The 21,561-nt window shown below is 41.3% G+C and overlaps 2 protein-coding genes across 2 annotated transcripts in view; both read right to left on the reverse strand.

The window, feature by feature from the left end:
* rims3 (regulating synaptic membrane exocytosis 3) overlaps positions 1 to 13,988 on the reverse strand; it is a 28,651-nt gene extending 14,663 nt beyond the window's left edge. The window contains exons 1-2 of the mRNA XM_026300531.1: positions 13,857 to 13,988; positions 4,146 to 4,458 (exon numbers count right to left, since the gene is read on the reverse strand). Of these exons, the coding sequence (XP_026156316.1) occupies positions 4,146 to 4,419 (274 nt within the window). The 5' untranslated portion in view covers positions 4,420 to 4,458; positions 13,857 to 13,988. The remainder of the gene's footprint in view (positions 1 to 4,145; positions 4,459 to 13,856) is intronic.
* Positions 13,989 to 17,970: 3,982 nt separating this feature from the next.
* On the reverse strand, positions 17,971 to 21,426 carry nup42 (nucleoporin 42). The gene is made up of 8 exons (XM_026300354.1): positions 21,206 to 21,426; positions 20,330 to 20,437; positions 20,095 to 20,269; positions 19,914 to 20,002; positions 19,716 to 19,792; positions 19,347 to 19,433; positions 19,145 to 19,247; positions 17,971 to 18,814 (listed from the first exon to the last, which is right to left on the reverse strand). The coding sequence occupies exons 1-8, from the start codon at positions 21,360 to 21,362 to the stop codon at positions 18,294 to 18,296; spliced, it is 1,317 nt and encodes a 438-aa protein (XP_026156139.1). The 5' UTR covers positions 21,363 to 21,426; the 3' UTR covers positions 17,971 to 18,293.
* Positions 21,427 to 21,561: the final 135 nt, after the last annotated feature.

Raw genomic sequence — 21,561 nt, forward strand, 5'->3', positions numbered from 1 at the left:
ATAGGCAAAGATGGACCTGACCTAACAGGAGGCTCAACATGGTGCCACAGACAGGGAGCAATGATGGACATCACTGTAGCCTTTACTAAACAGCACAAAGAGGATTACTTAATATTTGTTTATATACCTACTTTCTTTCTTGTAAATATAGCATGAGCCCTGCAGCATTTATACTGCCAAAGTGTGAGCTAACTGTGCAACACTAACCATGACTTCTCTAAATGCCCAGATCACTGGGCAGTAATCCAGCCAAGGTTATGATATGTTCAAAGCCTGCTAATAACACCAGATCAGAAAGGCTGTTTACAGCTGCATATTCAAATTAAACAGTAAATCTTTCTCAAATAATTTCAACAGCTCTATTTTTTTCAGGAGTTGCAACATTAGTTTTTTTGACCGTTTGAAAATAATGTCAGAAATGATGTTATTTTGAAAATAACATGCAATTCTTACTTAGGCACGGCTACAAAAATACATCCTAGCGCAAGAGCTTAGCAGGACAGATTCAGCTGATAGTTGTAAATTGACTGAATCCAATTCACACGGTGGCACACAGCTAGAACTTACCCAGCAGAAACTCTGGCACAATAACAACACCATAACTACATTACCTCCTAATAGCACTTTAATGATGAGACGCTGACATATTCCGCCACTGCCCCCATTCACTTTGTCTTTTCTACTTCTGTGTCTCTATCATCCATCTCAGTGTTCAGTCACTCTATTACCCCTCATTCATTTTATTTAGTCTATTTAGTTATAAATTCATCTTTTCTTTTGGAGGATAAAAAGCAAACAGCAGAAATATATTTTTACTGACTACATATAAGCCTTCTCTGATCTTAGATCAGTATATAAACGACATATGAGTTCATATTTGTTAGGTGACTACTTCTATTTCTTTTCCCCCATTCAGAACCCAAAGCCCCACATGTACTTCTTCAAATTTCCTGTTTATTGGGGATCAATTCATCCTGTGGCTTATTGGTTGTTAGCTGACAAACCATGCAGAGCAGGGGGCTGACACCTGAGCCAGCCCGCCCCATCAGCCCAAACAATGCATGTGCCACTCAGGACATGGAGCACTGACAGCTGACCAGACTGAGAACACAGAACCTAATCAAACTTGATTAAGCGGGGAGGTATGTTTGTCTGTCGCTCTGTTAGTCTGTGTGACCTTCTGTCAGTCAGTCTCTCAGTGTGGCTGCTCCACCTAATTATATATACCCATTTTGTGCCTCTAATTGGGGAAAACATTAGATTCGGCCTCACTGGGTCATTGAGTAAACGACCTTATTTGTCTCCAGGAACAGGTTTCCAGGTTCAGCGTAGTGAAGTTGTAAGGGCCAGTTCCTAGTATTGTGGTGCTATCATCTTGTTGGGGTAATTTCAGCTGAACGATTTGTTGAGACCAATGCAGGGAGGCGAAACCTGAGCATGCCATGGCAAGGAGACATGCAGAGATGATAGAAGAAGAAGGAGCAGTGCATGATACTGTGATTTTGTTCCAGGCGTGATGTGTTCCTCTGGCAGCTGAGAACATCTAAATTTAGACACACCCGCCGTCTCTCTTTCCTCTTCTCTACATCCTCAGCCTCCTCATCCACACTTTCCCCTCCACTGTGCTCTCCTCGACGCCGTGAACACAGAGACATTAAAGCCCCTGTGGTGCAAATATCGACAGCTTTCTGTGCGTCAGACAAGTGTCAGCTGTGCCTGAGCGCGCTGAGCTCTTTTTTGTGTGTTGAGCACTGGAACAACAGCCATCTCAAACTTATGGGTACCAAAAACAGGTACTGATACAGAATAAAACAGGATTTAGACGACTGTGTTTGCGTTGCTGTGTGTGCAGCTAGTCAGCCATATGGTGACCACATTAGAGCTGGCGTGAGAGCATGTATCAATTTTTCCACCTTCATTTTTTAATCCACATTCCTTTGCTGCATTTCAAAACATTATTTTTCTTCTCCTTTCACTGTTCAACCATCAGTTCACATCTGTCATTACTAAGAGACAAGCGTAAAGCTGCCTGATCCTATTATAATGACTGCATACAGTCATGGTTCCACCATGATGTACAACATTCATCATCTACTACTTATTCTGGACTATCCATGGTCACGGAGGGTGTGTGTGTGTGGGGGGGGGGGGGCAATACCAGCTGACACTGGGTGCGAGGCGGTGTATACCCTGGACAGATCTCCACTCACTCACCAAAGGGCCAAATAGACAGAGACAAACCTTACCACCACACCACCCAGAAGTATACCAAAGAGACTGAAATTATCCTGGAAGTTAATTTCAGTGAGACAAGGCCACAGCTATTTTGTCTGACAAGGCAAATCCCCTATCCCACCCACTGTAAGTGATGTGTCAGTTGGCCAGAACAGATCAGGATCAGGAACGGCTGGACATTGGATCAATATCCTAAAGCATCCCAAACCAAGGCCTGGGTTACAAATCTCTGTTTTTGAGCACTGGTCAAAACAGACCCATAGCACTGAGTATCAAATGATGTCAAGTTTGGAAGTGAAAGATGTCACTGGATGCTTTGTGACCTTCTAGTTTGTCTACACTTTCTTAGACTTAGACTTTAAGCTGCATTTTAGATGGCTGTCTCATGAGCATCTGACAGAACAGATATGTTTTTAATCACACCAGCTCTTTCTTAAAGTTGTGGAACAACTACACACACACACACACACCCTCACACACACACACACACCATGCTCCATGTCCATTTTCCACCATTACCCCAGACTACAGTGATTGTGTTTGGCTTCTAAAACCTACAACTCAACGTGTAGCCACACACAGACCACCAGAGCTGCTAACATGCTGCTCATGCTACACCTTCTGTGTAGACAATGTTTGTTAGATATTACAATTATTTTCACTTTCATTATCTGCTGATTCTTTTAAGTGAGCCAACAGTCCAAACTCAGTTTACTATTATAGACTACACCTGAACAAGTGGACCGTTCTGGTACTGGTATTGATATCTAAATGGTGCGAGTCTCAGATCTTGTACTGCAACTGTACATTTTCATAGCGTTAAAAGACAAAGCGCGCAGGCAAGCGGAAAGACAGACATGGATACAGTGCTCTGAAAAGGTTACAGTTCAGTCTACTGAAAGGAAAAAAGGAATATCCTGAGAGGAGGTGGAAAGAAAAACAACATGTTTGTTATGACAGATACTGAAAAATGAAGAAAAATTCTTTAACTGCATTGGAATGAGTTTCGCCTCCTGTCCCTCTTGGTCCTATTTCTCAGCCTTTACCAAGCCTCGGTTTGTGGCATGTTTTTCTCATTTCCCACCAGGAATGAGTGGGTTTGTGTGAAACACATCTATTCCAGCTGCACAGTATCTGTAATTATACCCCATGGGAGACATATTAGAACATAACACCACTATTATTGCCATACAGCCACCATACATACTAGCTACATGGCTAACTTTAACACACAGTGATGCTTATAACAACACTGCGGCCTTTTAGAAAGGACTCAATAGAGTGATAATACCAAAATAAGGTAAAACCTCTCAAAGCTTGTTGAATAGGATATTAGTATAGTGCACCACTAAACAGTCTTTGCATTATGTTAGTGTCATTGTGGATATAATAAAACAATCCCTGTTCTTCTTGGCCAGTATTAGTACCAATGTAACAATTTAACTGCACCGGGAAAGCATTGATCATTTTAAAGACATGAATTTGTCATCTTAAAACCAAGCCAGAAGAAAAACGACAATTACAGTAAATGTCTTGCCTATTAAACCTACAGCCTTAGTTGGTAATAAGATATACTTTGCAGCTTGGAATCTAAAGAAATAATCAACGTCCTCAAACCGTAGATACTATGATTAAATGGACAAAAGCAAAGTGAGGTCAAGGAGAGATAAAGCCAGAGAAAAAGGACAGAAGTGGAAGGAGAGAAGTACTGTGGAGGCTCGGAGTGAAAACAGCAGAGGTCTCATTGACCTGACACAGTGAGAATTGGAAAAAAGGAGAAAAAAAATTTTGGAGAGAGAGAATGTGATGGAAAACACAACCAGACATAACGAGTGTAAAAAGATGACAGAAGGTTTAAAAAACCCAACAATCCCTGTTTACGCCCTACAGATTTCAAACTGTACACTGACCTTGTTGGTTCAGCTGCTGCGTACTCTTACTCCACTGTGACAACCCCACGATGGCCACCATCTTGGCGCCCAAACTTGAGCGCCGCTTCTTGTTACCAGTCAGCGACGTGGAGTCCGGGCCCCCACTGCCGGGACTCTTCTCCAGGTTGTACATGGCCCCTGAAATGCTGGAGGAGCGCACCACGTTCCGGGCTGCTGCACTGAGGCCGCTGAGGCCACCGAGGCCACTCATCCCGCCCGGGCTGGGCACCTCCACTGAGCTGCTGAGCATCATGGTCCTGCTAGACTGGAGGGCCGGAAATTTGGAGTGGGGCTGAGGAAAGAGAGGACAAGACGATAAGCTGAGGGCGAATGTACAGAAGAGAAGATCAAGGGGGTCGGCAGACGAGAAATACAGTCCAACAGCTTGTCTTATGTCTGCAGGACTGAGGGACACTGAGTTTAAATTTCAACCACAGCTTGGTTTTCAATTAAATTCCCCACATATTAGCAGAGGAAGCAGAAATGACTTCCTCTGCTAATATGATAATGATACAAAATAATAAAAAATGAAAACGTCTCAAAAGTCTTTCTGATCCCCAATACTTCAGCAAACTGTGGAAACAAAGACCACAAAGGTCAGCAGGCGAGGACACTGCAGATGGAAGACGGCTGTTTGAGCGAGTTAAGAAATATCTCCAGTCATACACACACACAAATGTCAGGGCTGGCCTGCTGTTGAGGGCAGACCTTGTCAGCTGGTATTTGTCTTTTGCATTTTTTTTTTCTTAGTCATATTCGGTTTTTGACCTTAAAGAATGACAGACGATAAACTCTGCAGCTGAAGTCGTCATCGGCTGACTGAATCCTGCAAAGACTGCCCACACTTGCCAAACTTTGATTAACTTCAACGTGACATCTAAGCGATGAGCGCAGTTTCTGCAGGACGTTTTCAGGACAGACATTTTGACTTGTCATAGCAGGAAAAGCACAGGTGTGAATAAAATAGATGCTGGCTCTGCGCTGTTGAAGTGTCTCACTAAGTCCTGACAACGTGACAAGGAGCCAGCAAACACCACACCACAACCCTGAATCTGAGGCAGCTAAATGGATTTCACCATATTATTTAAACCTGTGTTTCGTTTCGTTTTTTTTTCTGCCGTGACATGTCAAAGCGTCCTCTGTAAAAAAAAAAAAAAAAAAAAGGCCTATTATCTTTCTCTGGGAAAACTATTTCTTCCATCATCATCATCATCATCATCTCCTCTCCTTCACTCCTTCCCTTCTCTCCCTCCTAACATCACAGTGATTTTACTCAGGCCAAACTGACAGCCTGAGGGCACATTAAATATGTAGATGCACTGTGGCTAACATCGTGCCTCCACATATGCCTTTTTAATATTTCTCTAAAACTTCACTACTCATTTTTCATATAGTTCATATCTATTCTCTTGATGATTACACCCCTTGATGTTTTTTGTCCTTGTACATTGTTTTTATTGTTTTTTGAGTCTGTGTATTTATTTATTAACACAGAAAGTGCAGCAATGCAGTATTTTGCGGTCTCAGTAAGTGCGTTACTTAGTAAAGTGCGTTCCATATGCAGCTCAGGTGGCACACAACATTTCAGCACCCTAAAATGTTACATGGACTGGATGATTCACAGTGCCATCTCCAGAGCCTGCTAGCATGGGAAAAGACACTGATTTTACTTGCTCGGCCTGTAATTGCACAGAACAGCGCATGAAATCTCACTACCAAGACAGTCATAATACATAATACATATACAGAAGAGTGAGTTTTCCTTTAATATATATTTAGAATTGAAGGCTCAAATATAAATGCGGTGTGCTTCAACACTGTCTCCGTACATCATCATCTTTGTCCTGCTAAGCCACATTACCACACACATGATGCTTACTGCCTAAAAAACTTTGCTGGCTAGCACTTTTTGGAGCAATGCACTGACCGTTACCACAATAACTGAAGTGGGTGCTATTGAGGGATGATGAATTCATGTAGCAAAGTGCAAATTCTGGCATTTTGTAATGAAACTCATAATAATAGCCAAGGAGGTGGAGGAGAACGACCACATGCGTTGTACAGAGCTACTGTAGCGACATTTGTTATGATGGGAAAAGGGTATTGAGACAGGGGAGGTAGGGGTTTGAAACCTGAAATTCAGGTCTATATGCTCTTATTTTCTTTCCTTCTCCTTTTTCTTCTCCCTTTCTTTCTTCGTTTCTATTCCAGCCCATGCACACTCCTCTCCAGCTCTCTGGGGGGCTTCTGTACTTTGAACACACAACGAGCAGAGAAGGAGAAAATGGGGCTAGGAGAAAGATAAAGAAGGCTGCAAGAGAAGGGGGATAAACAGAACAATTCAGCTCTTAGAGGAAAGAGTGCAGAGAAGAAGGAAGGAGGGAAGCGGGAGGATGCAGAGAGATGAGTGAGAGGACAGAATGGTTCATGATGAATGGACACAAGACTGCAGGACGCTGGGGCCTGATCTCTGAGGAATAATGGAATGAAAACAAGATAAGGAGAAAAATATGACTTGCATCTATTTCTACTTTCTCTCATGAGATCCTCTATGGGTGTGTCTGTCTAGGCACAATCCAGTGTACAGGTTATCTACTCTGACGAGTGACACTGAGCTATATTGGTTTCAGAGGTTTACTGCTTAGCTTTGAGTTTGACAAACAAAGATTGATTCAGTTCAGCTTTACATGCTTGGCCAGTGAGATGTTTTTACCTTTAGAAAAGCAGCGAATTTATGCTGAACAGGGCAAATCAGTTTTGGGGTTTCTTTGTGCGAGACCCATTTCTGGATAATTAAAACAATCCCCAAACCTGCACCTGCATTTAGAAGTCTCTAATATCTGCAGTGTCACAGTTGAAGATACCACCTTGTACCTGTCCCCACACAATGTTTTACTGGACCTAAAGGCAGACCCGGAGCCCATCTGTCTTCATCTCTGTGCCAGACAGCTCCCCTGCCATACATCTCTGTTCTCTCTTAACTTCTCATCTCAGAGCTCATTTATTTCTCCTCCCGTCAGCAAACGGCTCACTATCGGCACCTACTCCGCACCTCGACACCACCAGTCTCCACCCCACACAGATGCTTTCGGCAGGTTCAATAAAATGCTAGAAAGGACACCGTTATATTTTAGATTAAACTGGAAAGGCCACAAAAAAAAAGCACCTGCAGATTTTTTTTTATAAAGGACAATGAAAAAACTGTTTGCAATCTAGTGTTGAAGTAAAAAAAAACTGCTTCAGTGTGATTCCACCAAGCATGACTATCTGCAGTCGGTATACAGAGTGGAAAAGGAGTGAAAACATGATCTTTCCTCGCAGTTCCACCCATAAATACAAATGCCACAACCTCACAATCCACTAAAGGTCTCTTTAAAGACGCTCTTTAGGCCACAGTATCACTTCTTGTCAGTTAGTTATAATTTATTTGTGGTAAAGATATGCAGATACAGAGTGTCTTATTTAGGAAACACACAGCTGAGTAACCGTAATAAATCTCAATGTAAACATGAACCAAATGCCATTTTACTTCTCCGCTTTAATCCGTTTTAAATAGTTTTATCTATTGCCTGCACTTACTGTTTTTACTGCTATGTGTCACATTTGTTAATTGATGTTTTGTTTCCGTTTGTTATTGGATGAGTCTCTTTGGCTGTGTCTTTGCCAAGTGTTTCTGGCATGTGAGACAGTAAACTGAACTGAATCATAGCAAAAGTAACAGTAATTAATAAATAAAGGCTGTGTTCTGTTGCTCATTTGATACTGGTCAAATGTCATCAGGTGTACTTTTAATTTGATAAAAGTCCTCCTAACTTAAGATTGACACACTATTTTCAAATTAAAGGCAGGTCTGTGTCTTGTTCTTTTTTTGGTATAAAAATCTCAACTATGGGACATTACCTGTAATATAAGGAAGGATTATGTTGAAAAAGAAATGATTAGTTAAAGGTAAACAGCTGAGTAGATTGTAAATATCTGTAACAGTGCAAAAGAAACAATGTGCAGAAATGACCAGGAAATAGATGTAAAACAAAAAAAAAAAAAATGCTGAGGCACTTACTTACTTTTACAAAACTGCACATCCTAATTAGAGCATTTGTTTCCACATTTTATATCAGCCATTACACACACACACACATAAATACAACAAAAAAAAATTGTATGTATGGTGAACAATCACACCGGCAGTGCACGGGGACAGACAGGAGTTGTAATGCACTTCCTGTTGAGGCTACTATGGAAACCTCCCAGGCTGTGATACTGTATGCGCCTGCTGCCGTTGTGTGTGGCCTGGTGTTTTGTGTGTGTGCGTGTGCGTGTGTGTGTGTGTGTGTCTCTGACCATAAGGGGTGTTTTAGGGCAAGAAAACAGAAGGCTGGTTATGCAGCTACACATAAACACAGAGGACAGTAAGAGTGCCAGGTTGTGGGATGACTGAGAGCCAAATGGATCACACACAAAATCACACACAGAGAAACCCAGCACAGTGCAAAAACACATGCTGTACTGGAAGTTATGTGCAGAAAAAGCAGCCAAAATATTGAATGACAGAGGGTGTTGACACTGATGTCTTGGCTAATGAATCTAGATCACCCACTGGCTTGAATTAACATCCAAATCTTCTGTAAAACACCCAGCTCTGACAACAATTAGAGTTCATATTTTATAGCTTCATATTGACAGGGAGAGTAGAAACACACTGACCAGATACAATCACAGCATAATTAAATATTCACAAATTTCACATTTCACACTTTGTGAATCTATATTACGCCTGGTGAACACGCACATGGATCTGAATCGAATGCTAACAGCCATGAAACTCACATAAAAAAGACCTCTAAGTAGCTTTGGCTTTGCAAGTCCCACTGGCCCAATCACGTTTGTATCCAATAAAATCTTTAATGAGGTGAGTCACTGAGTCACTGCCTCTACATCACCTTGTGACAGCAAAAATAAATTCGATCTGCCACACCATGTTTTGTCCGAATCAGCCACGGCAGGGTGGCAAAGGTTTACAGTTTCTCTATCCGATCTACAATTAATAGGTCAGGTTAGCCTGCCTGAGGTTGTATCAGATGTGATTTGGAATTGAAAATAACTTGGGCAGCACACATGGGTGACCAGTGAAGTAGCAGGAAACAAGGAGGAGCCATTAGTATTATTTTTTTTTTTTTAATCATGAGGCAAATACTGACAAACATATTCCTTTGTATTAAAGACTATTTGTCATGACAGCATAAGTCATTATGGTGTGTATTTAATGCATACTTGAATTAAGTATAACTGCTAGTTCTTTTTATTTGCAAAAGCAAAAAAAAAAAATCCATGCATGCATCAGGATACTAGGACTAAATATGTTGTTTCTGTACGATTCCAGGAAACTACATTTTTAAGAACCAAGAAGTATTTTTTAAAGCTTACTTGAATAAATGTAAATTCTAGCAAGTCTACAACATCCGTTATCAGAGGATATTTACACTGGGTTTTGTTTTCTTAGTTTTGGCTGTCATTTCTATCGGCTATGAAAACATACTACTCCAATAACTAATTGCTCAAAATCTGGGAACACAACAGCATCTCAACAAAAAAGGCAAGAACCACAGGCAGAGAGAGACAGGCTCTAAAAAGTTTTCACTAGGCAGACCATCTAAGCCATCATATTCGGAGGCAAAACCAAAACTGAATTCACTAGCAAGTAAAAATCTACTGCTCATGAAAACTGTGTGGCATAACACTGGCATGCACGATATATCAAGATTGAACTTGAACGTCGGTCTGCAAACTGTGATAGATGTTTACGCCTGACAAATGGAGTAACAATTCAGTGCTGGTTCATGAACCGGAGATGTCTGTTTGGCATCTAATCTATAGGGATTGATCAGATTGATAGATTACTGTTTACATAAACACAACTTTGGGTGGTTGGTCATTACCTTTTGGCAGTAATAACAATTACATGACAATAATTTACAAAAATGCTGTCACTAAGCCACATTGATAACCATCAAATCACTACCCTGTGGAGTATTAGTTTGAAATGTTCCTTTACTCATCCCCAGCTTCTCCTATTTTCCACACTAATCCCTGCACAGCTGAGCTGGTAATATAATGTTTTCATCTCAGCAGTGAATCAAATATCTTGCCCAGGATTTACGCCAACAGTCTTTTGAAGAAGTGAGACCCTTTCATATCATCACTTATCACCCCACAGCGGTCTCACCAGCTCACAGGGTTTCTCTTCACACAACCATGGGAATCTGGTGTGAAAATGAGACACATTATGTCACTATGTTATCTTCTCCCTCTCTCCTCAATGACACAGACTCCACAAGCTCCCTGTAATGGTTTTATTTATTTACTTCAAATGTAGACGCTGTTTGTTTCCCGTTTCCCTTTGTGCATTACAGAGTTTGCGCCTCAATCTCTTTTTGCCGTCCGACACTGAACCATTCTCTTTGCGCCTTGCCGATGTTGTTTTGTCAGCAGCAGGGGGATGGAGAGCTGGCAGAAAATAGAAAAATAAAAAGCTGGAGTGACTGTGCTAGAAGGAAAGTGGGTTAAGAGGGGCGTGATGGATGAGACTGGGAGCTTTCCTGACTCATGGCCTGCTTTCTCTGGTGACTAATGTGGTCAGTGACATCTCTCTCACTAGCCCTCAGCCACATCCCCCTTTCTCCATCCCACCTGGGAAAATGGTAGCCAGCCTGGGGCGAAGCAGCACACAGGATCTCACCCCACTTACCGTGCCCGGATTACCAACTCCCAGTTTAGACAGAACGGGATGTGTTATGTGGAGACATAGCTGGGGTCAACTAAAGCTCGCCTCTTTGTTTTATTTACTGCTAAACCTCTTGAAGCAATGTGTGCATTGGAACATAGTCAGATCCTTTGGGAGGAAAAGATAAGAGCTGTATATTTAGTTCTCTGCCTGGTTATGTTTTAAGATGTCTATCAAAGGCTTTTAATCCATTTTCCCTCTGCTATCCTTCTATATGTGACCTCATTTATGTGCAGCTTCCATGTTTAGGTGTCAGACTGATAGTGCTCTATCCATACATGATATTAACTCTGTATTATTTGCCATTAATGTAACATATTTTAATTGTCTACAATTGTACTCAGAATGTGTTTGTTATATTGTGAATCATAATATGCAACTATGTTCTTAAATAGTCAGGGGATTAGGTCATATCTTTTTCATTAGATGCAATTTGATTACACTGTTGATGTATCATTTTGGCCTATATAATTTGAATGTTTTAATGATATACACTATACAGTTTCTTCTTCTATTAAGACACAATGTACAGTGAAAAGCATTACAAAAATTCAGATAAATCCCAATTAAAGCATGATTAGCATTAACTTTAAGTTTGACCAAATGAAGAATAAATATAGCACGAGTCAAAAAAAAAGTAGTGAGTACAGATATAAACCCTATGAAGAACTACAAACGCCACCTTTTTCTGTTACACACTCCTTTTAGCAGGAAGCATAGCAGACTTTTTTCTGCTTGAAAGGTGTTTGGTTGTAATGGAGGTCAGCTCTTCTCTGCAGCATCCTTAAATCCATATCAGGTGTTGAGTGGAATTGATTTCTTTTTGAAGAGTCCAGTATCATTTGGAAAAACTCCACTGGCATTCGCCTGTAAGATCGCCTGACAGTGTGCAATGAAATGTAAAACAAATTAACTCATACAAGACCCCACATACATATCCCACACCCATACGTGACTACAGTGTCTCACTGGCAAGTTTTCACTGTTACCCCGTCTTTGATGATGCATACCAGCTGACCAGTGAATTGTGCATCACAGATGGTTGTAGATAAGTCCACACTGCCACATAAGGTGCAACACATGCACACACACACAAAGATGAACTCAGTGAAGCCTGCTCATTACTATGATAAGTGTCTGCTCTGTCCCTTCATTGTTTTCATTTGATTTTCATTTCAAAGAGAGCCGGGACCAGCAGCGGCCAACCACAGATCTGAAGTGTGCTCAGATGTGTCAGTGCATATGTGAGTGTGTGTGTGTATGTGTGTGTGCTGCACTGGACTTGGCCTTTGCCCTTTCCAGCTATCAATTTTAAAGAGAGGGTGAGTGTGTGTGTGCCTGTGAGCAGAGACTCTTTGATGGAAGATGATACAGTGCATCACGGTCAGGCTGGCCTTTTGAGTAGCCAGCGTATCTGATACTATCTGATGCATCTCCCTTTACTACTCAGAGTCAAACACATACCCTCATAGACACATGCACACATGCATATATTTCACCCAGGTGAATATTTCAGAGCTGTGCTGATCTGTCAGCCCTCTGAACGTGTGTGCCACGTATCTCCAGGCTGCTTGGTAGCCACACCCATCCAAATATGGAAACACGCTGTGACACAAATAAATGAATATTTCATAAACAGCCATGTGACCTGTGTGGCACAGCTGTTTGACGACGTAAAGATTTTTTTCTCTCTCTCTATCTTCTGTGCTGGTACAGACTGCAGAGTTTCTGAAATATGGCATTCTGTCACAATGGATGCAAATCAAGTGTGTTAGGCAAGGCTTGCAAGAGTTTAGGTCATATCTTTTTGTTTTCTCCTTCTGCTAAAAAACAGAGCAATGAGTGCCAGCTAATGTCCACACTTTATACGTCACATCCAGTGCTTCAAACTAACAATCCCAGATGGCAGAAATGTCAAACAGCTTTCAGACTGCTGTATTTTCTTAGCAAAACGTATAGAAACACACAGGAGGCTCTGTAGCCCTGTCACATGTTACTGCCCCCATCCACAGGTGATGAACACAGTATGAGCATGCATACATGTGCGTGGGGCCATCTGACATAATCTCACAGCTCAGCATGCACTTGGCTTGAACCTGAAATGCTGGCAGAGCACTGGGATCTGAAAATATGCTTATTCTCTCCCCCCACTCTCCCTTCTCCGCTGCTACCTTTACTGTCACCCGTGCTCACACAAACACAATCAATAAAGAGAACCAGCGAATTGCTTTCCACTGTCAAGTCAGGCGTCCCGAGGCACCTTTATGCATTTGACCTCACCACACGACCCTCCTACAGATCAGCAGCAGAAGGGCACATTTGACAGCTGACATTGCTTAACTTTCTTGCCTACACTGATAAATCAATAAATTACTTGTCTTTTTCTAAAGCCACATTAGGGGGGGAAAAATGCACCCAAACACTTATAGCACGTTTTGTAAACTGGAGAAAATACAAGCAAATAAATAAATAAATAAATAAAGACGATATTTACATGTCTAAAAGTATTTAGGCCACAATGTAATGGCTCAGTGCAGCATTGATGTGCATTATCTTGTCCACATCATCTCATATGACCGCATTAATCTCTTTAAACACTTAAGGAGATTGGTTGAAGTAGGAGAAGACATGCACCTGTAAGCTGTAATTGCATTTTGGCAATGGTTGCCTTGTATTTCTTCAAAATAATTAGAAGCCAAGTCTCCCCAGCTATCACTAATCATCTCACCTAGTACCCACTGCCTCTGAAGACACTACAACAAAAACAAATTCCAAAGACTGCACCCAGTCTGAGCCATGCGCATCATAACACTGGTCATCTGATCTCCTAGTAATTGCATTATTCGCAATATCGCTTGATTCCACCATCGTTTTCTGTGGAAACTGAAAAAAGGAATCGGACCACTTACCGCTTACAGCGAGGAGCGGCGAAGGCAAGGTGTGGGGGTCGGAAGTTGTCAAATAAATGTTTGCTTGTGTCGTGTGTGTAAGAATGTCATCGTTTGGGCTTTAGTTTTAGTGCTGGTGTGCGGACGGCGAGGTGCTGCACGCTTTCTCCGCTCAGCGCTGCTGGTCACACTGCATCCGAGCCGCGGTGAGAGACGCGCTGCCGTGGACGGAGGGATGGGAGGAGGGGAGGGACAGGGGCAGACGGGATTACTGGAAGGTCTGGGTGCTGTTCAGGCAAACAGCGACAACGCGTGGCCTTTCGAGGCCAGCATACGGACCACATCTCGTGTGAGGAGGAAAGTTAGAGGGATCAAGGAGGGATTATGGGTTTGTCTGTGTGTTTGTCTAAATATAAATATTGATACTGTAAGCATGGACGGATTAGGAGGCAATGGGCCCCTGAGCAGGGACATGTAAAAGGCCCCCACCTCTCCTTGTAAACAGTTTGTGTTTTCTTCTGTTAACTTTACATCTGTCTACAGTCACTTTGGACTTGTTTTACTTGTTTTGTGTTTCATTTGGTTTTTTCTCTGGTTTTCTGTTGCTTTTTAGTCATTTTGTATAGTTTTTTAAATCTACTTTTAACAGTCCCTCCATGGTTCTCTGGTCTAGAGACCCCCCTAACTCCCTTGGGCCCCTGGGCACATCCAGTAATCCATACATGATTGTAAGCATATATTCCTCATGCTACATTTAAACCAAAATAAAGAGGTGTGTGACTTGGATCAACCACTTGGGTGCCTGTGGGTCTAAATATTAGACCCCTTGCACTGGTAAAAGTCAGATCCCAAAACTCAGAAGCAGGCAGAGACAGCATCAGTTTGTAAGAGTTATAGACTATAATCTATGGCATGTCAACATTTTACAGACCAAGTGATTAAAACGTTAGAATTTAAAAGATATGGTACATTTCAGAAATTTTTTTCAAACTAAACTTCAAAACTTGCCTGAGAAGTCACGACTTAAAATTAAATTACTTTATTGTTGCTCAGTCTACCACACTGAAATAACAGAATGTTAAAAACATATACATAAAAGGAGACATTTTCACAGTGCATGCTGCACATGTATATTCATTTAATGAAATGATTGAAATGATTTAATAATCCCCCCCTCTTTACTGGTTCAGTATTTACTTTGCTTTATTTAATGCTGTCATTGTCACTGTCATTGCATCAGTGTCAGGAAAACATGGTCCACTGATTCCAATATGAACCCGTGAACATGTGCAGCACAGAAAGCCAGGTTAAGACCCTTGCCTGTGAAATATGGGCCACTGAGTCACCCATGCAGCAAGCCACTCAAAATGGCATTAATCAGTGGCCTTGGATCAATGGCTTGTTTCCCACTGGCAAACTGCTGTGGCACAGCACAATAAGTTCTACCCCAGGATTCATTGTTTCAATTACTAAGCCTTGTTCTCTGCTGCAACAGTAAGTCGACGGGAATCAGCCCCCATCAAACATTAATACCAGCAGTGAATCCAAATCAGCTCATTGGCATTCTGTCGGGAGAGGAGATTCATGTGGTGGTATAGAGGCATCTGTTGCTGTCATCCGCTGACCACTATGGCTCTGTAATAGCACTGAGCGCAGTGTCATACAGATGCTGATGTGGAGAATCCAGCAAGGGAGAAAAAAATTCTAATAGCTGTAGGCAGAAGTCGTAGTTCAGAGGATTGATCTGTTTAGGGCTTTAACATGCCTGCACCGCTACACTATACAGGGAATTGTCAAGGCAGACAAGCCCTATGGAAAATGTGCTAAATGTATTAGAGCACCATATACAGTCTATCCTGCTGGAGTCAGGTCTCAGTCTATTAGATTACAGTAGACAGCATGGACATGTGACCTGGCTTGTGTGAGCTATAATTTCATAGCAGAGTGGAGTAGGATGGAGCTTAGAGGAGCATATGACTGGTATGTTTGCAGTGGTTTAACCCCTTAACTTTCTGTGCATTTTACTTTTTATATTCAGTTTTAAACTGATGATATTGACATTTTTGCCTATTGAACCACGAGCAATGTCAAAGTTAAAACATGTTTTTGCAATTTTTTGCAAATTTATTAAAAACATAATACACAAATAATAATCTACAGAAGTATTCAGACCCTTAAGTCAGATGTTTGTTGAACCAACAAGCAGCAAGTACAGCCCTGGGTCTTCTTTGGGTAAGAATCAATAAGTGTTGGATAATGTCACCACCATGCTTCACCGTAGTCAGCTGATGAGCAAAGCCTGATGCTCAGACATGGAGCTTGGAGTTGTGCTCACAGAATTCAGTTTTTGTCTCATCAGACCAGAGAATCTTTTGATGACCAAGGCCATTTTTGCTTTAGTTCTCTGTTTGCCCGGAAAGTTGTGCTTCTCCTTCTATTTAACAATTATTGAGGCCACTGTGCCCCTGGGAACACTCAAAAGCCTCAGAAATGGTTGTATAATTTTGCTACCTTATCTAGAGCTCACCTCAATTTTATTGCAGAGGTACAGGGTTTTTCTTTGACTCCATTGATTTTTGTCCTGACATGCAGTTTGAACTGTGGAACCGTATTTTCACAGGTGTGTCTTTCAGGATGCACCTGAACATAATTTGAGCTAAGGCTCTGAATACTGCTGTAAATTAAAGATTTTGGTTTCTGATGTTTAACAGATTTTTTTTTTCAAATTATGGGTTATTAAGTGCAGAGTAATGACAAAATAGCAGCTTAATCATTTAAAATGAAAATCAGCTACATGCCGTAGTAAAGTTTGAAAAAGGTGTAGGAAATGAAATATCTTTTGAAGCCACTGAACGTGCATGATTGTTTTAACTGAAATGTCATGTCTCCAAATCCTCTTGTGCACACTAGACAGTCCCCAGCAGGGAAGGAGGAAGAAATTACTGTTATAATATAAGAAAGTTGTACAACCTTATTCAGGCCATAATGTACTTCAGAATGATGAAATGTTCCCAGTAAAACATTCAGAATTTATGTGTGTGCAAGCATCCAAAGATTCATGTCTCATCTTTCTCCTGCATATGTTACATAAACACAGACTGGCAATTTGAAGCTGCAGCAGTTAGTGAATAGATCTGCATATCTGCTGTTGGGGAAACAACCATTCATGAATGCACATGTTTCTCAGATGTATTTAAGAGTCACTACATGGTAATTTAAACAAGTTTCACTGAAATGGGCGTGCAAGCTTCATGAGATAGGCTCTATTTCAATCGTTCATTAATCTGTTGAATCATTTATGTATTATCTGCTAGTGGGAGGTGGGCGGGACACAACTGCTGAGAGATTGAGGAGAGAAAATTACTATGTTGAGCAGTGTTGCTGGCAGTGGATGCTGTGTTAACATTTTTAGCTAGGCATAAATTTGTACTATATACATAATGATTCTGACCTGGCCACAAGATATGGACTCATTTGATACTTATAACTCACACTCAGACACACAGCTCAGTTTTACCTTTTGCTGACATCACAGTCTGTCACTTGAAAATATGCTCTAGTCAGCAGAGCTGTAGCCCTTATAGCAGCAGAATAGCTTATTGCTGTCTCTTCATCACTGTATTACTCTTCTTGTAGTGCCACTGAATGCTCAGAACCTAATGAATACATATTGAAAAGCTTACTCACTCACTGTCATCTGTGCACTACCCTACTTTCCTCTTCTTCAGTGGATGTAGGCCTATGAGCTGTTGTGGATGTATCATTTTTGGATTGATGGGCAAGGCTTCAGCTGTTTCAAAACTGCAATCTGAGTTTAAAAAAAAAAAAAAAAAAAGAGTGGGAGAAAAATAAAAACCTGAGGCAAAAAAACTTTTTTTTAAATAAGCTGGTCTAATACATTTATGTACATGTCTGGTGTCTCTCTATGATGTTAAGAGGCATTTTTAGGCTTGTACTCTCACACCTTCCGTGGGAATTGTCCAAATATAAGCTTGCAAGTTTACAGTATGCAACTAAGAAAATCCATTTGCAGTCCAATGACATACTCACTGAACTACATTTATAGGCAAGAGGACAGTGTCCATGAAATGGGATGGGGACTTTGTGCAAATAACAGTTTCCAACCAAGTTCATAGCATGTTTTTAATGTTTTGTTGTGATATATTCTTGAGTATTCATACAGTATACTCACATACCCAAAAAATAGATTTTTCTTATCAACTATTGACATCTTTGGTGTCAGAAAGTCAAAACTGAAAAAAAAAAAAAAAAAATCATCTGGCAGCATTGTTACACATACATAAATATCTTAAATGGAGCTAAACATTCCCCAATTACAGTGTTTGATCATTAACTATATCTTAAAAACAACAAATTATTTTGAATTTAACAAAGGTTCTGTGCAGGAAAAAAAATGTATACATTATATGTTATTAAATCAAAAAGTTTTACCATATATTATACTATTAGCATGTTAGCTGGAGGAGGTTTCAAAGGAATCTGACCAAGAGTGAACCTCTTTGCCTTGAACTGATTCAGTTCTTCTGGAGTCAGTTTGCTCTCAAGGGAAAACAGACTGTCCGATGACCCGCCGGCCAACCCGGCTCCCGCTGGGGCTGGAGTGGTAGTTGTCCCAAATCCTCCACTCGCCTGTTCAAATATACTGCTGCTTTGTGCTGTGGCAGGTGTAGGTGCAGGTGCAGCCCCAAAGCCACTCCCAAATCCCCCTCCTGTGTTTGCCGTAGATGAGAAGCTGAACCCAGAGGCCGAGCCAAATCCTGAAGTAGCCTCTGGTTTGTTAGAGGGAGGGACAGTGAAGGAAAATGTTGAAGCCAAAGGAGCAGAGGAGGCTGCAGAGGAAGAACCAAACCCAGATGGAGGTTGTGTAGGAGCTGCTGGGGTGCTACCAAAACTGGCTGAAGTTGATGGCGCACCTGAAGAACCAAACCCAAAACTTGGAGTTGCTGGAGCTCCAAATCCTGCATGTGCAGAGAGATTTCAGAGTTAACATATGAGCAACAGTTAGTGCATATTTGACTATCTGATGCTGTATATTCAGACTGGGCAACAAAAAGCTTGTTACACATGATCTGTAACATAAATTTACAGAATCACATTTAGGACATTAAGACAAGACAAAAGCTGAAGCCAAAATGACAATTTTGTATTTTCACAAAAAGTGACTTCTTCGCTAGGAACAATCACTTCCTTTGGTTCTTTACAAAAAGGTAAATTACTATTTCTCCTATTTCACAGAATAATGAATTGTGACCCTTCTACTGTTACAATAAAACAATCTTAATCTTTACCTTTGCTTCCAAAGTCAGATGTAGAGGGTCCAAATCCAGTTGTGCTTGCTAGGCCAAAGCCACCTGAAGATGCCTGAGGTGCTGGATTGTTTAACTCCGCAAGCTGCAGAGTTAAACAATTAGTATCAAAATATGTTAAAAAAAAAGTCATAATTAAAACAGATGGGAGGGCTGTTACAGTGCATGTGTCTGCCTTTCTCACCAAAGCAGCACGCGTAGCTGGATTCATAACCTTCAGTTCCTGGACTCTGCTTCTCCACTGGCTGAGCAACTGACTGACACCATTGACCTAAGCATATCATACAGGTGTTTCTTAGACTCTTAAATATTTAAAAAGCAGCTAAAACTCATTATTTACCATTTCAACAAACGGCACTAAAGCAGGATCAAGGAACAAAACCAATGAAATATCACTTATGTTTATTCAAACAACAGTTTCTCTGAAAACGACATATCTATGCAGAGGACAGACAGTAAAGAGTCAAGACACTTCAGACATTCATAGAACTGAGTACTCATTAGCCTGTGGACAAACACTAGGAATTACATTAATGGGTGTCACTATACTTACATAGCTCTGCACATCTCCTGAAGCTCTTGTGGTGTAATATTCCAACCTGAGCTCTTCTGGAGAGAGATCAGCGAACCCTGAAGAAAATAAAAATCAAATGTCTAGTTGATATATTAAACCCATATTTTTACAACTAATGGCATGATTACAAATAACAGTAAAAATCATGTAATTAAATGTATTAGATTTGATACAGACCAGATAAAGATGTCTTGGAGCATGAATAACACGAGAAGCCCCACTGCCCTGAACTGTCCCAAATCTCCATGTCCATCTGAATGGTCTCTCTGGGTATTCATGAGAGAGACGTTACATGAATTAATTCCTTATGACAGATAAACATTTATTTTAAAGCAGCTTAAAGAACAAGCAGACTTACATTTTTTTGTCATCATCATCATCAACTGCTGTTCCTCCTCCTCTTCCTCCCCTGTTTTGAGAAGACAAGTTGAATTCAGAGCTCTTCACGTTATCTCTTCTGCCTCCTCCTCGGCCCCAGTCATCCCCTCCGCCTCCTTCTCCACTTCCACCTCCTCGGCCCCAGTCTGCTCCTCCTCCGCTCCCTCGGCCCCAGTCTGCTCCTCCTCCGCTCCCTCGGCCCCAGTCTGCTCCTCCTCCGCTCCCTCGGCCCCAGTCGCTGCTTCCATGAGAGGAGAAAGATGAAGGCTGAATATATGCCCCTTTTTGCTGGTTTGGATTCACCCAAACTTTGTTCCCAAATCCTGAAAACAACATATTGCCAAACAGTCATGTTTCACTATTGCTGTGAGTACACTAATAGACAATGCATTCCCTAGACTCTAACCATCACAACCAAATGCCTAACCCTAAACCTAGATCTAACCCTAACCCAACCCTTAACACTCAAAAACCAGTTGAGGTTGTGAGGACAGGCCAAAACGTCCACACAACCATAGACAGACTTGTACACACACACACACACACACACACACACACACACACACACACACACACACACACACACACACCATACAATAATTAAATGAATATACGCATTATTTGAATAAATATAGGCAACTTACGCAGAAATTGTAAAACTGATAAACCCCTTTTATTAAATTCCAACAGTTTTCTTTTATAATTTTAAAAGAAAACTGTTGGAATATATATGTATATGTATATAGTGTATATTTATTCAAATAATTATTTATTTCGCAATGGCCTATTTATTTATTTCCTTTTTTACTCTTCGGGCTCCAAAGAAACCGAGTTCAAATGTGTCGATTAAACAGTTTCTATTCTATAGTTCAGTCTGTGTTCAGTCTATATTATAACTATAGTCTATAACTCACATTATGTTCAAATCACTGACCAACCGAACTAGTTAGCTTTTCTTCAATAAAGAAAAACTATTGTCAGTGAATGAGACACAGACTAATTACTGACGGCTCTGTACAGTCAAACTAAGGCTGGCGTTAGTTCCACTTTGTTAAGTTCATGTTTCCATTTATCTGTATTTCTACACCAACCTCCTCCACCCCCTCTGGGCTGCTGCTGGCCCGAGGAGCGGCTGTAGTTGTTGTTATGTCCCCCGCCTCCTCCTCGGCTTCCCCCTCTCGGGTGCTCATTCCAGCATTTGTCACCGTAACGACACCGGCCCTGAAGAAAAAAGCTGCATATCGCCATTTTCACTCTGAGCTCCCACTGTGACCTCGATGTTTTATGTTTTCATGAGAGTCGCGAACAGTGACGCTCGTGGTCGCAGGATATTTGCGTCATCGACCAGAATATCATTCATTCCAGTCACAACAGCGACCCCACGTGGCAGTCGAGGGGACAGCTGGTACTGCATGTGCAGTCCCCCGTCCTTAGGCATCACCTTCAC

The sequence above is a fragment of the Mastacembelus armatus genome, chromosome 11 (assembly GCF_900324485.2).
Source record: "Mastacembelus armatus chromosome 11, fMasArm1.2, whole genome shotgun sequence".
Taxonomy (NCBI): Eukaryota; Metazoa; Chordata; class Actinopteri; order Synbranchiformes; family Mastacembelidae; genus Mastacembelus; species Mastacembelus armatus.

Bases quoted from the DNA above. Each gene is read 5' to 3' on its own strand.
- nup42 (XM_026300354.1), bottom strand. From the start codon at position 21,362: ATGGCGATATGCAGCTTTTTTCTTCAGGGCCGGTGTCGTTACGGTGAC. The intron at 20,438-21,205 runs GTTGGTGTAGAA...TGTTGTTTTCAG, and splicing joins GCCCAGAGGGGGTGGAGGAG to GATTTGGGAACAAAGTTTGG. The intron at 19,248-19,346 runs GTGAGAAAGGCA...TTAACTCTGCAG, and splicing joins CAGCTACGCGTGCTGCTTTG to CTTGCGGAGTTAAACAATCC.